The 13248-nt window shown below is 45.6% G+C and overlaps 1 protein-coding gene across 2 annotated transcripts in view; it reads right to left on the reverse strand.

The window, feature by feature from the left end:
• The window catches only part of LOC134615163 (cadherin-like protein 26), a 70326-nt gene that overhangs the window by 10328 nt on the left and 46750 nt on the right, over positions 1-13248 (reverse strand). For both annotated transcript variants that reach the window (XM_063459624.1, XM_063459625.1), the window contains exons 3-5: positions 7161-7265; positions 4511-4660; positions 1923-2067 (exon numbers count right to left, since the gene is read on the reverse strand). In XM_063459624.1, coding sequence (XP_063315694.1) covers positions 1923-2067; positions 4511-4660; positions 7161-7265 — 400 coding nt within the window. The remainder of the gene's footprint in view (positions 1-1922; positions 2068-4510; positions 4661-7160; positions 7266-13248) is intronic.

Raw genomic sequence — 13248 nt, forward strand, 5'->3', positions numbered from 1 at the left:
AACCACAAACCAAGTTTACTGTTTGATTTATTGGGACGCCTTCTCCTTCACACCCAGCCGTGACATTCTACAGCTCTGACCCTGTGACGGGGCGGACAGACTCTACGCCTTCCACAAATGTTATTGGGAAGCAGCATGTGTTTCCATGGGAATATTAATCTTTGGAAAACAAGCAGGCTCTATGGGGATTATTTACTGTAAAATACATTGTTGGCAACTGATTATGTATCAAATAGTAATATCAAAAGAAATATAGCAGTCAAAAAAAAAAAAAGTAGCTGTACTTGAAATGTTGGTAATTTTACCATAACACTGTTCAGTGAATAAATCCCTTATAAGTAGAATTTTTGTATTTTCTGTCTGTCTGTTCTTTTTTACCCAGCAGATCCACAATATAAGACTTTTTTATTTCTTTCCCTGTTGTAACCATGACAAATGCTGCATGAACGTAGTCCCATGTAGCCAAAGCGCAGCTAAGCGGCGAAGGGCCTTGACAGGAGTTAGGAGGCGGGCATAGGAGGAGGAAAGGAAGTATGGAGTTATGGGTAAGTGGGATGGGAGATTTAAATAGGCAGCCATTTTGAGTGAATTCACTTTTAATTTCCTACCTGACCGGGTTTGTCCCACCCACCCTCCCTGTATTTTGTTTCTGGTGGGGGTTATCCCATTTTTTCACAGCGGCGGGATAGGGAGCTGAAGGAGAAGGAATAGGCTCCCTGGGATGAACGTGAAAGAAACGGAAAACTGTGGTCATTGGTGGTTGGTAGGTTTCGAGTCCTGTCGGTGGCTCAGAACCTGGTGGGGTAGAGGTATCCGGGTATACCCCTGCCGTGGTTAATTTATGTTTAGCACTTTAAGTTGGTATGTTGGAATAATGTTGGTATATGTTATATATATATATATGTGTTATTTATATGGGGGTCATTGCCTTTTATATTAACAGAAGGATTCGGATGCGAGGGCGGAGTATGGGGGGCAATGACCCATGTTTATTTGTTAAGTTATTATTGTGATTATTATTATTAATTTATAATTAATATATTGTTATTATTATTCAAGATTGTTTAATAAAGCTGTGGACAAATTTTCCCATATACTAGAGTGTCAGTGCGTTATTGGGTTAGGTATGTGGGAGGGTTGTCCTGGAGTCCGACTGCCCATATGGCGACTATACACCAGTCATGTGACTGTGCTTTATAAATAAATCAACATTAATATGATATTAACAATATATCTTAACACGTCCAGAATTCCCTGCGTCCGCCATCCAAGAAACCACATTTTTGATATATAACAGAAGAGAAATCAGGAAAATTCCAGTTTGGAACTTTTCCTACTTAGCTATTAGAAACTCAGAGAAATGCGTTTATATTTTTCTCTGGGTTTGTCCCAGCTCAATATCGGTACAACTCATATTACCCTCAGCCAGATATAAGACAGTGTTGATTTTATCTTCCAGCACACTGGAATTAATTACCACCGCAACCAACCCAGTATATTTCATGCCCATGGGCAGAGGGTTAAATCTGTGTAATCATAAAATAACATAAGTTGTCTTCGGGCATTAATGAGCCGGTTATTAAAATGTAAAATTCTTGTATAACAACAGTGTTTCCAATTGATTCTGCGAGGTGTGTTAACAGGACCAGAATGCAGGACTATTGACTGGGCTGGAGACAGGCGTGCGGTGGGATCAGCCTTTTTTTTGTGGAGGGAAAATGAAAGACATCAAAACAACATTTTTGGAAGCAGATAAGTGAGTGTGTCGGCTGGTGGGCACAGTTAGTTGGTGCATCAGGTAGCAATTAAATTGTTTGAGACTGTGCTAGAACCGCCGTGCAATTAGCAGGCAGCTGGGACACGCAAACAGGCTGACCTGAGTGTGCGGTGAGCAGATGGCGTGTACGGTTTAGTTGCTGTACCTTGCACAAAGCTTTCATTAACATAAACTTCATAAGACTTCTGGCTGAACTGTGGGACATTGTCATTAATGTCCAAGATCTTCAGCTGAATTCCGAGTTTTGTCCCCACTTTGCCGGAGGTTTTGTTTATAGCGTTGAATTTCCACTGAAAGGGAAAGAAGGAAAAGAGAAAACAAACATTTTCAAAGAGTTTGCAATTAAAACACGTCGGGGAGTGAGACGAAGGAGATGGGAGGGAGAGGAGAGAGAATGGAAGGAAAGGTGATAGGAATAAAAGGAAGCAGAGAGATACAAAGTGTCAGCTGGGAAGAAGTAAGAAGCTTTAGATGGAGAGGGATTTCATTTACTGCCAGTGATATGGAGACAATATTAGAATATTGTGAGCTATTTCCATGGGACAGAAAGCACAAATATTGACCCGATCTGTCCCAGCCTTTTGCAAGACTTACTAACAAGACAGATATGGTGATGTATCTGCTTAATTACAGGTACATCTACCGTTAACTCAGGTGTATCTCTATCTGACATTAACTAAGGTGTATTGCTATTGGCCTTTAGCACAGGTGTATTGAGCAGCATGTTAATATAATGTCTCTATGTGCACATAATGGCCACAAACAATATGGACAGTTACGAGACTAAAACTAGTGATCTGTGCAATATAAGGCATTGCAGGCTGCTACTGCGTTTAGCATAAAAGTACTGTAGTGGGCATAACGCACCCACCCTCCTTTCTTGCAGGAATGAAGCTTTATATACCGTCTCTTGCGCTGAGTGGAGTTTGGAATGGACAAAATGTAAGTAAATAGTAACAGCTTGTGACAGATTCGCAGTCCAGCCACTATGCCGAGACATTCACCCCATTTGCTCACTTAAAACTAAAGTAATATTTCCAGATTTTCCCCCCGTCCTTTATCAGGCGCAGCCCCGAAGAGCGCCCTCACTGCAACCCACCCGGTGACCGAGTCTCGCAGGGGAAGCAGCAAATCTCCTAGTGGTCACTCTGGCCAAGACTTTAACCGGGTGGTGATTCAGCACCAGGATTGCGTCAAGATCGCTCTTTTTAACCAGAGGGGAGAGCTATCCTGTGAGGACTTATTTGTATAATTCCGTATGTTTTGGGGTATATTGTGATGACATCTTGATGTCTTTGAGATAATTAACTTAGCGGTTCTGATCTAGTTATCGCACAGATTCAGAAGCGTCAGCGTGGGATTTACATTGTTCAAGCCATGGACCCTCTGTTGGGGACGTGCAGGGCTCAAGGCCCCCGTGGGCCCACCTCCAAGCCCTCCAGGGCCTGCGTCCAAATCCCACCCCAGGGCCCGCCTTCAAATCCCACCCATGGGAGATCACACACAGACACACGCACTGATACAAAAAGGACAAAGATACACACATACTGAGACACACATACATACTAACAGACACAGGGGCCCGGTCGGGCTATTACACAGCCGCAGCGCTGACCGGGCCTCTGAAGATATAGGGCCCATCGGGTGGTCCTAAATGCTTGGGCCACCCAATGGGGCCCATCAGCGTGCGGGCACCGGTGGCAGTTCTGCCGCTACACGTGGTGCCATGGGCAGCCAAGCCCCCAGGGCCGCCGGACCTGTTTCAGCTGTCATGGTTGTCACCCCCTGATGGCGGCCCTGTGGACGTGTGTATATTTATTGAGAATAAGTGTACCTTGTTCTCAATAAAGACAGTTCTTCTTCACCCTTCACTAAGTCTCAGCTAGTGTTTGGGTGACACGGCTATAACAGCTATAATCACTGCAGGTATCCAGCGCTGAGTGCTGAGCTCTGTCACAGCTAAATTGTGAAAATGGAACCCAAACATTGATAGGTAGGAAGGGAAGGAGAACACAGAATAGGGGAATTTAAAATAATGAGCATGACATTTGGGCCACAATACCCAATCTTAATAATTAATGGTCAGAAAGGAAGTAGTGTAAAATGGCACTTTCACCAAAATAGACGTTTTTAGAATATATGCAAAAATTATCTTCTTAAATATATTACTTAAATATATAGAAATATATCCCAATAAATTCACAATAAAATAAATACATTCCAGAACAAATATCTTAGTGATTTTATTGCACAATCTTAGACGCTGAAAAATTCATTGCTGGTCCCAACACTGACAAGACAAATTCAGAGGGTTATTTACTAATTCACCAATGAATTTCAAATTTTAGAACAAAATATCTCAATTGAAAAAAAAATGAAATCTATGTTTCTACGGGTTTAGCCTAATATGTGACGTTTCCTAGACATTCACAGTAGTTCACAGTGAAACTTTATCACGGTTTAACAAATGATTATTATAGACCGGAAGAGTAAATACCATCGGATGAAATTAGAGATTAAAGACTCAGGGAACCATGGAATTATTGTGATGAACTACACACTAACTTGCACAATGTCGGGATAAAACATCAGAGAGGGGAAATGTAGCGACTCGTATCTTAAATTTTAGTGAATAAACCACAAGATCCAGTTTAAAGGGTGGTGGATGCATTACCCCTTTCCTTTTCTATATTTTGTGAAATCGCCTACCGGATGACAAGACGGAATACTCACTTGGAACATTGGAGTGGCTTCGTAATTTATTTTCTGGTGCACGTAAATAGATCCATCGTCCTCATTGATGTGGAAGAGCCCCTTAGGATCCTCGTCCACCCCTATCCCCGTCAGCTTGTACTTCATTTGGTCATCTTCTTCTACTTGTACCTGTCAGACGTGGGGGCAGACAGAGAAACAGATAAATCACTACTGGCAAACGTGCGACTCAAACTCACTTTAACGAAGGAGAGATGGCAGACTGGGAGGTGGGAGGAGAGATGGCAGACTTTGCTGTGGGAGGAGAGATGGCGGACTCTGCAGTGGGAGGAGAGATTGCAGACTTTGCTGTGGGTGAAGAGATGGCGGACTCTGCAGTGGGAGGAGAGATGGTGGACTGCGCAGTGGGAGGAGAGATAGTAGACTTTGCTGTGGGAGGAGAGATGGCAGGCTGGGCGCTGTGAGAGGAGAGCTATAAGACTGCGCAGTGGGAGGAGAGATGGCAGACTGTACACTGTAGGAGGAAGTTAGCAGACTGCACTGTGGGTGGAGATATAGCGGACTGCGCAGTGGGAGGAGAGATGGCAGACTGTGCACTGTGGGAGGAGAGATGGCAGACTGTGCGCTGTGGGTGGAGAGATGGCAGACTGTGCACTGTGGGTGGAGAGATGGCAGACTGTGCATTGTGGGAGGAGAGATGGCAGACTGTGCACTGTGGGAGGAGAGATGGCAGACTGCACTGTGGGTGGAGAGATGGCAGACTGTGCACTGTGGGTGGAGAGATGGCAGACTGTGCACTGTGGGTGGAGAGATAGCGGACTGTGCGCTGTGGGACGAGAGATGGCAGACTGTGCACTGTGGGTGGAGAGATAGCGGACTGTGCACTGTGGGAGGAGAGATGGCAGACTGTGCGCTGTGGGTGGAGAGATGGCAGACTGTGCGCTGTGGGAGGAGAGATGGCAGACTGTGCGCTGTGGGAGGAGAGATGGCAGACTGTGCGCTGTGGGTGGAGAGATGTCAGACTGTGCGCTGTGGGTGGAGAGATGGCAGACTGTGCGCTGTGGGAGGAGAGATGGCAGACTGTGCGCTGTGGGTGGAGAGATGGCAGACTGTGCGCTGTGGGTGGAGAGATGGCAGACTGTGCGCTGTGGGAGGAGAGATGGCAGACTGTGCGCTGTGGGAGGAGAGATGGCAGACTGTGCGCTGTGGGTGGAGACATGGCAGACTGCACTGTGGGTGGAGAGATGGCAGACTGTGCACTGTGGGTGGAGAGATGGCAGACTGTGCGCTGTGGGAGGAGAGATGGCAGACTGTGCGCTGTGGTTGGAGACATGGCAGACTGTGCGCTGTGGGTGGAGAGATGGCAGACTGTGCGCTGTGGGTGGAGAGATGGCAGGCTGTGTGCTGTGGGAGGAGACATGGCAGACTGTGCGCTGTGGGTGGAGACATGGCAGACTGCACTGTGGGTGGAGAGATGGCAGACTGTGCGCTGTGGGTGGAGAGATGCCAGACTGTGCGCTGTGGGTGGAGAGATGCCAGACTGTGCGCTGTGGGAGGAGAGATGGCAGACTGTGCACTGTGGGAGGAGAGATGGCAGACTGCACTGTGGGTGGAGAGATGGCAGACTGCACTGTGGGTGGAGACATGGCAGACTGCACTGTGGGTGGAGAGATGGCAGACTGTGCACTGTGGGAGGAGAGATGGCAGACTGTGCACTGTGGGAGGAGAGATGGCAGACTGCACTGTGGGTGGAGAGATGGCAGACTGTGCGCTGTGGGTGGAGAGATGGCAGACTGTGCACTGTGGGTGGAGAGATAGCGGACTGTGCGCTGTGGGAGGAGAGATGGCAGACTGTGCACTGTGGGTGGAGAGATAGCGGACTGTGCACTGTGGGAGGAGAGATGGCAGACTGTGCGCTGTGGGAGGAGAGATGGCAGACTGCACTGTGGGTGGAGAGATGGCAGACTGCACTGTGGGTGGAGAGATAGCGGACTGTGCACTGTGGGAGGAGAGATGGCAGACTGTGCGCTGTGGGTGGAGAGATGGCAGACTGTGCGCTGTGGGTGGAGAGATGGCAGACTGCACTGTGGGTGGAGAGATGGCGGACTGTGCGCTGTGGGTGGAGAGATGGCGGACTGTGCGCTGTGGGTGGAGAGATGGCGGACTGTGCACTGTGGGTGGAGAGATGGCGGACTGTGCACTGTGGGAGGAGAGATGGCAGACTGTGCGCTGTGGGAGGAGAGATGGCAGACTGCACTGTGGGTGGAGAGATGGCAGACTGCACTGTGGGTGGAGAGATGGCAGACTGCACTGTGGGTGGAGAGATGGCGGACTGCACTGTGGGTGGAGAGATAGCGGACTGTGCACTGTGGGAGGAGAGATGGCAGACTGCGCGCTGTGGGTGGAGAGATGGCGGTCTGTGCGCTGTGGGTGGAGAGATGGCGGACTGTGCGCTTTGGGTGGAGAGATGGCGGACTGGGCAGTTGGAGGTGAGATGGCAGACTGTGCACTGTGGGAGGAGAGCTGACGAGAGTTAGGGTCACACTTATTGCTTTAACTATTTTGCTTTCTGAAGGACAATGAATAATGCTCAGAATTGTCTGTAAAATAAAATGTGATGATGAACACAGTGTATAGAAATTAGTTTTTCAGTAAAATTTATTGTACAAACCCTGCCAATGAATTTTGGGTATGGGCCGGGCAATTCCTCCTGAAGTTCAAATGTGTCTATGATCCATGCGCGCTTTGCGCGTTTCAGGGTCTCCACGGTGGATTGCTGCAAAGACAGGGAAGCGATCAGGGATGGAAACCACACAGATATAGGACATGTGATTAATCTATTTATACTCCAATGTGGTTCATTCAGATGGTGCATTTCAGTATAATTATAGACAGATTTAATGATAACTGGGCTGCATATTTACAAAATCCAATATATCTGGGTTGAAAGCACTGAGGACTATGCTGTCACTCATTATACACACTCACCCTAATAGTACATAGGGCATGCGTGTGCCATGGTCACAGTATGCACAGGGGGCACATTTCAGCCCCACAGGCCACTAATATTGAACAGCCCATCACATCCTCTTACAATACACACAGCCTCCCACACACACAAAACACATTTCCACCCTCCCCCACACACACATATACAACCCAATCACAACACACATCACCGCTCCGTCTCTACAGCCACTTCATACACAACCTCCCATTTACTAAGCCAGATCACACATAATGGGTAGATCTCTTATTGTACCTACGTGCAAAAACATAATATAACCCAATCTCCACCCCCTCCCTCTTACCATTTTCCTATAACTCCCCCAATATAGCAAGGAGAACAGATTGAAAAACCATCGCTGGTTGCTTTAATAAACCATAATTAAAAGGCATCCAACATTTAACTGAGAAAATAAATAACAAGTACTAGGACAGAATAACTTATGTCTAGGGTGGTGGCATTGAGGCCCTAATTATTCAGATCACAAGAGGATGCAGCTCCCACCTATTCCTGCAGTGAAGCCCCCATTGCTTTCGCCCAATCGGAGGCATACAGGATCTTAGGGTAGACTGCACCTCACCTATATGCTCTAGAAGGGTTCCCCAACAGGCCAACAGCCTAACAGAAACTTGCCGGTACTCCCATTATTTATCTCTGCATTACACTGGACCCGCACCTTCTTGCAGGAGCGGCAAATGGGACAGAACTATTGCTCAACAGAACAGTGGCACCGACAGACCAAAGTAACCGACAGCTGCCACAGGAGAGTTGAAGAAATAAACCAGGCAGGGTGGTGAGCTCGACAAACCGGGCCTCGCACCGGACAACTAACCACCCCAACTATGGAGAGGCGAAACTCAGTGCCGAACCCCGCCGGCAAGTGCTCTGCCGAAAACCCAGTGTGGGAAAAATGTGAAGAGGAGAAAGCAGAGAGAGACTGGCAGACTGGAAAAGCCCCCAATAAGCTATGAATAGGCCCCTCATTTCTGCCAAACAAAAAATATCTACTCGTTTGCGCTCCCCTCCAAGGAGACAACCCCTTAATTTGTTACGTGACCACTAGGGGGCCCTCCACTCCCATAATACACAGTATTCACATACAAACAATATACAAAGGCTCCCCACATATATAACTACCATACAGCCTTCATCACACACAAACGCAGAATGCCTACAAATACAATCGTCAATCCAGGTGGCGTGACTGTCGGAAATGCTAGTTAGGAAAAAACAAGAGAGGGGACAGAGAGAGACTGGCAGAGAACTAGCAGGAAAACGAGACACATACTCGTTGTAAAACGAGACGCGTACAGTATGAGCCGTACAGAAAGACACTGACATAAAAAGAGAAGAAAAAGGAAGAGACAGACTGACAGACAAAAAAACTATAAAGGAAAATGAATAAGAAAAATAAACTAATGTGGAATACACAAGGGGGTTGCATGTGGATTTATGCTTTGAGGAGTGAAACCCCTTTTATCAGCCCTGATGGAGCCTATACATTTTATTTGTCAGTCCTTGAAGTAAAATAGCTGAGAAGCATTGCTTAAGAGGTTAGGTTTTAGTGTTACGTTAATGCATGTTTCTTAAACCTGCTTGACCGAACCCTTCCCATCTTGCGCTGTGTCAACACAATGAGACAATTAAACCATAAAACACCTGCCCCATAAATCTACCAAAAATGTCAGGAACCACCTGAATGGGACGTACTAAAAACAACTGAAATGTTTGTCTTCCTCAATTTTACCAGCAGCGAGAACAGTATTTATGCATGTGTATAGCTGCTGGCCCAAATTATTAGAAGTATTTTTTTGCTGCTCAGTTATGTACAATAAATAGTTTGCATTTTAACCCTGCCTCCTCCGTTTTTAATAATTATTGTACCTGCTTATATGATGTCACACCTCCATCGTTTGTCATGACAGGTGCATTGTCACCAGTTGGGCAGGTTCCCAACACAACCCCCCCAGATAAGACACTGACACTACTGATATAACATAAGATAACTATTGATCATAACTAACGTAACAATAAAAGGTAATGACCCATAAACAATATAATTAACAATGTAACAACACATACACAACAAATAAAGTACAAATACATTTTCTAAACAGAACCGTGGTAGGGTTATGCCCAGATACTCCTACACCCCCGAGGTTCTGAGCCACCGACGGGCTCGAAACACAATAACCAACCGTAACGCCCTAACTACCCCTGCAATTTACCCAAATTTGGGTCGAATTTCTAAACCCTGAGCAAAAATGAATCACAAACCAAACAAGGCCAGGCATGTTCGTTATAATTACTTATTCCGAATTCCACTCAAAAAAAGAGATGATTGATGGCTAGAGGACAGTCTCTAGAGGAGGAAAAAAATGAGTCTTAAAAAAATATATATATATTTATCTATCTATATATATATATTTTTATATAGATATGTAAAAAAAACTACCAACGTTTCAGTCCAGCCTATGGACTTTCCTCAGGATCAACCCCCAGGATGATCCTGAGGAAAGTCCATAGGTTGGACTGAAACGTTGGTCATTTTTTTAAAAACATAGAATAATAAAGGAAGATTTTTAATAAGACCATGAGTGCTACTGACGATAACGGTCATTTTTATATATATATATATATATATAATGCACCAATCAGCGTACTGCAAATTATACTGTATACGTGATATTTATAAAATGTATATTATGCATGTATTTTACAGGACACTGATTGGCCTGTTTTTGTGTCTTTTTGTTTTTGTTTATCTGATTAATTTTCCAAAATGTAATAACATTTTGGACGAGCAGAACCACCATTTGGTCGAAATTCTGCAGTCCAGATGAATGTCTTATGTTGGGGCAAAGTTTTTGCCTTGCAGCATGGCCGCTGAGTCAGTGCAATGCCAGCAGCACTTAATGTAAAGCAGTACCCAGGCTCTGATGGTGTGTGAGTAAACACTGCATTAATATTACAGCGTGTTATACTACGTCTCCCGGCAGGCTGCCTGTCAGAATGGACCACAGGGGGCGCCCTAAGAGCAGAGTTTCTGTAAATTGTATGTCTACCAGTGTAAAATGGATAATGTTAATTGTGAGAGCTGTTAGAATAAAGTGAATGATGTTAAACATCTCACTGACTGTGTTAATTAAATAGTAGTAAATAATCTCATTCGAGGCATTCCACACTTGTCCCGACTTAGCTAAATTTTATAGGGACACCTGCATTCAAGCAGGGATTTTCTCTGTGACAGAGTATTAGAAGAAAAGCTAATTACTGTGAATTAGAAAGGCGATACATTCATACTGTTTAACCCCAGTATCTGCTCATTCACTCCAATAATCTTCTTATTGATTTCAAGACTGTGATATTCTGCACATGACTAAAATGTTCTTATTCACCCCAAGACCCTGAGAATCTGCTTGTTTATTTTGAGAATCTCCCTCCCTGATAGTTATAACCTCTCTCCCCCTGATACCCTGATAGTTATAACCTCTCTCCCCCTGATACCCTGATAGTTATAACCGCTCTCCCCCTGATACCCTGATAGTTATAACCTCTCTCCCCCTGATACCCTGATAGTTATAACCTCTCTCCCCTGATACCCTGATAGTTATAACCTCTCTCCCCCTGATACCCTGATAGTTATAACCGCTCTCCCCCTGATACCCTGATAGTTATAACCTCTCTCCCCCTGATACACTGATAGTTATAACCTCTCTCTCCCTGATACCCTGATAGTTATAACCTCTCTCCCCCTGATAGTTATAACCTCTCTCCCCCTGATACCCTGATAGTTATAACCTCTCTCCCCCTGATACCCTGATAGTTATAACCTCTCTCCCCCTGATACCCTGATAGTTATAACCTCTCTCTCCCTGATACCCTGATAGTTATAACCTCTCTCCCCTGATACCCTGATAGTTATAACCTCTCTCCCCCTGATACCCTGATAGTTATAACCTCTCTCCCCCTGATACCCTGATAGTTATAACCTCTCTCCCCCTGATACCCTGATAGTTATAACCTCTCTCCCCCTGATACCTTGATAGTTATAACCTCTCTCTCCCTGATACCCTGATAGTTATAACCTCTCTCTCCCTGATACCCTGATAGTTATAACCTCTCTCTCCCTGATTCCCTGATAGTTATAACCTCTCTCCCCCTGATACCCTGATAGTTATAACCTCTCTCCCCCTGATACCCTGATAGTTATAACCTCTCTCTCCCTGATACCCGGATAGTTATAACCTCTCCCCCTGATACCCTAATAGTTATAACCTCTCTCCCCCTGATACCCTGATAGTTATAACCTCTCTCACCCTGATACCCTGATAGTTATAACCTCTCTCTCCCTGATACCCTGATAGTTATAACCTCTCTCTCCCTGATACCTTGATAGTTATAACCTCTCTCCCCCTGATACCCTGATAGTTATAACCTCTCTCCCCCTGATACCCTGATAGTTATAACCTCTCTCTCCCTGATACCCTGATAGTTATAACCTCTCTCCCCCTGATACCCTGATAGTTATAACCTCTCTCCCCCTGATACCCTGATAGTTATAACCTCTCTCCCCCTGATACCCTGATAGTTATAACCTCTCTCCCCCTAATACCCTGATAGTTATAACCTCTCTCTCCCTGATACCCTGATAGTTATAACCTCTCTCTCCCTGATACCCTGATAGTTATAACCTCTCTCCCCCTGATACCCTGATAGTTATAACCTCTCTCCCCCTGATACCCTGATAGTTATAACCTCTCTCTCCCTGATACCCTGATAGTTATAACCTCTCTCCCCCTGATACCCTGATAGTTATAACCTCTCTCTCCCTGATACCCTGATAGTTATAACCTCTCTCCCCCTGATACCCTGATAGTTATAACCTCTCTCCCCCTGATACCCTGATAGTTATAACCTCTCTCCCCCTGATACCCTTATAGTTATAACCTCTCTCCCCCTGATACCCGGATAGTTATAACCTCTCTCTCCCTGATACCCTGATAGTTATAACCTCTCTCCCCCTGATACCCTGATAGTTATAACCTCTCTCCCCCTGATACCCTGATAGTTATAACCTCTCTCTCCCTGATACCCTGATAGTTATAACCTCTCTCCCCCTGATACCCTGATAGTTATAACCTCTCTCCCCCTGATACCCTTATAGTTAACCTCTCTCCCCCTGATACCCTGATAGTTATAACCTCTCTCCCCCTGATACCCTGATAGTTATAACCTCTCTCCCCCTGATACCCTGATAGTTATAACCTCTCTCTCCCTGATACCCTGATAGTTATAACCTCTCTCCCCCTGATACCCGGATAGTTATAACCTCTCTCTCCCTGATACCCTGATAGTTTTAACCTCTCTCCCCCTGATACCCTGATAGTTATAACCTCTCTCTCCCTGATACCCTGATAGTTATAACCTCTCTCTCCCTGATACCCTGATAGTTATAACCTCTCTCTCCCTGATACCCTGATAGTTATAACCTCTCTCCCCCTGATACCCTGATAGTTATAACCTCTCTCCCCCTGATACCCTGATAGTTATAACCTCTCTCTCCCTGATACCCGGATAGTTATAACCTCTCTCCCCCTGATACCCTGATAGTTATAACCTCTCTCCCCCTGATACCCTGATAGTTATAACCTCTCTCCCCCTGATACCCTGATAGTTATAACCTCTCTCTCCCTGATACCCGGATAGTTATAACCTCTCTCCCCCTGATACCCTGATAGTTTTAGCCTCT

The sequence above is a fragment of the Pelobates fuscus genome, chromosome 6 (genome assembly GCF_036172605.1).
Source record: "Pelobates fuscus isolate aPelFus1 chromosome 6, aPelFus1.pri, whole genome shotgun sequence".
Classification (NCBI taxonomy): Eukaryota; Metazoa; Chordata; class Amphibia; order Anura; family Pelobatidae; genus Pelobates; species Pelobates fuscus.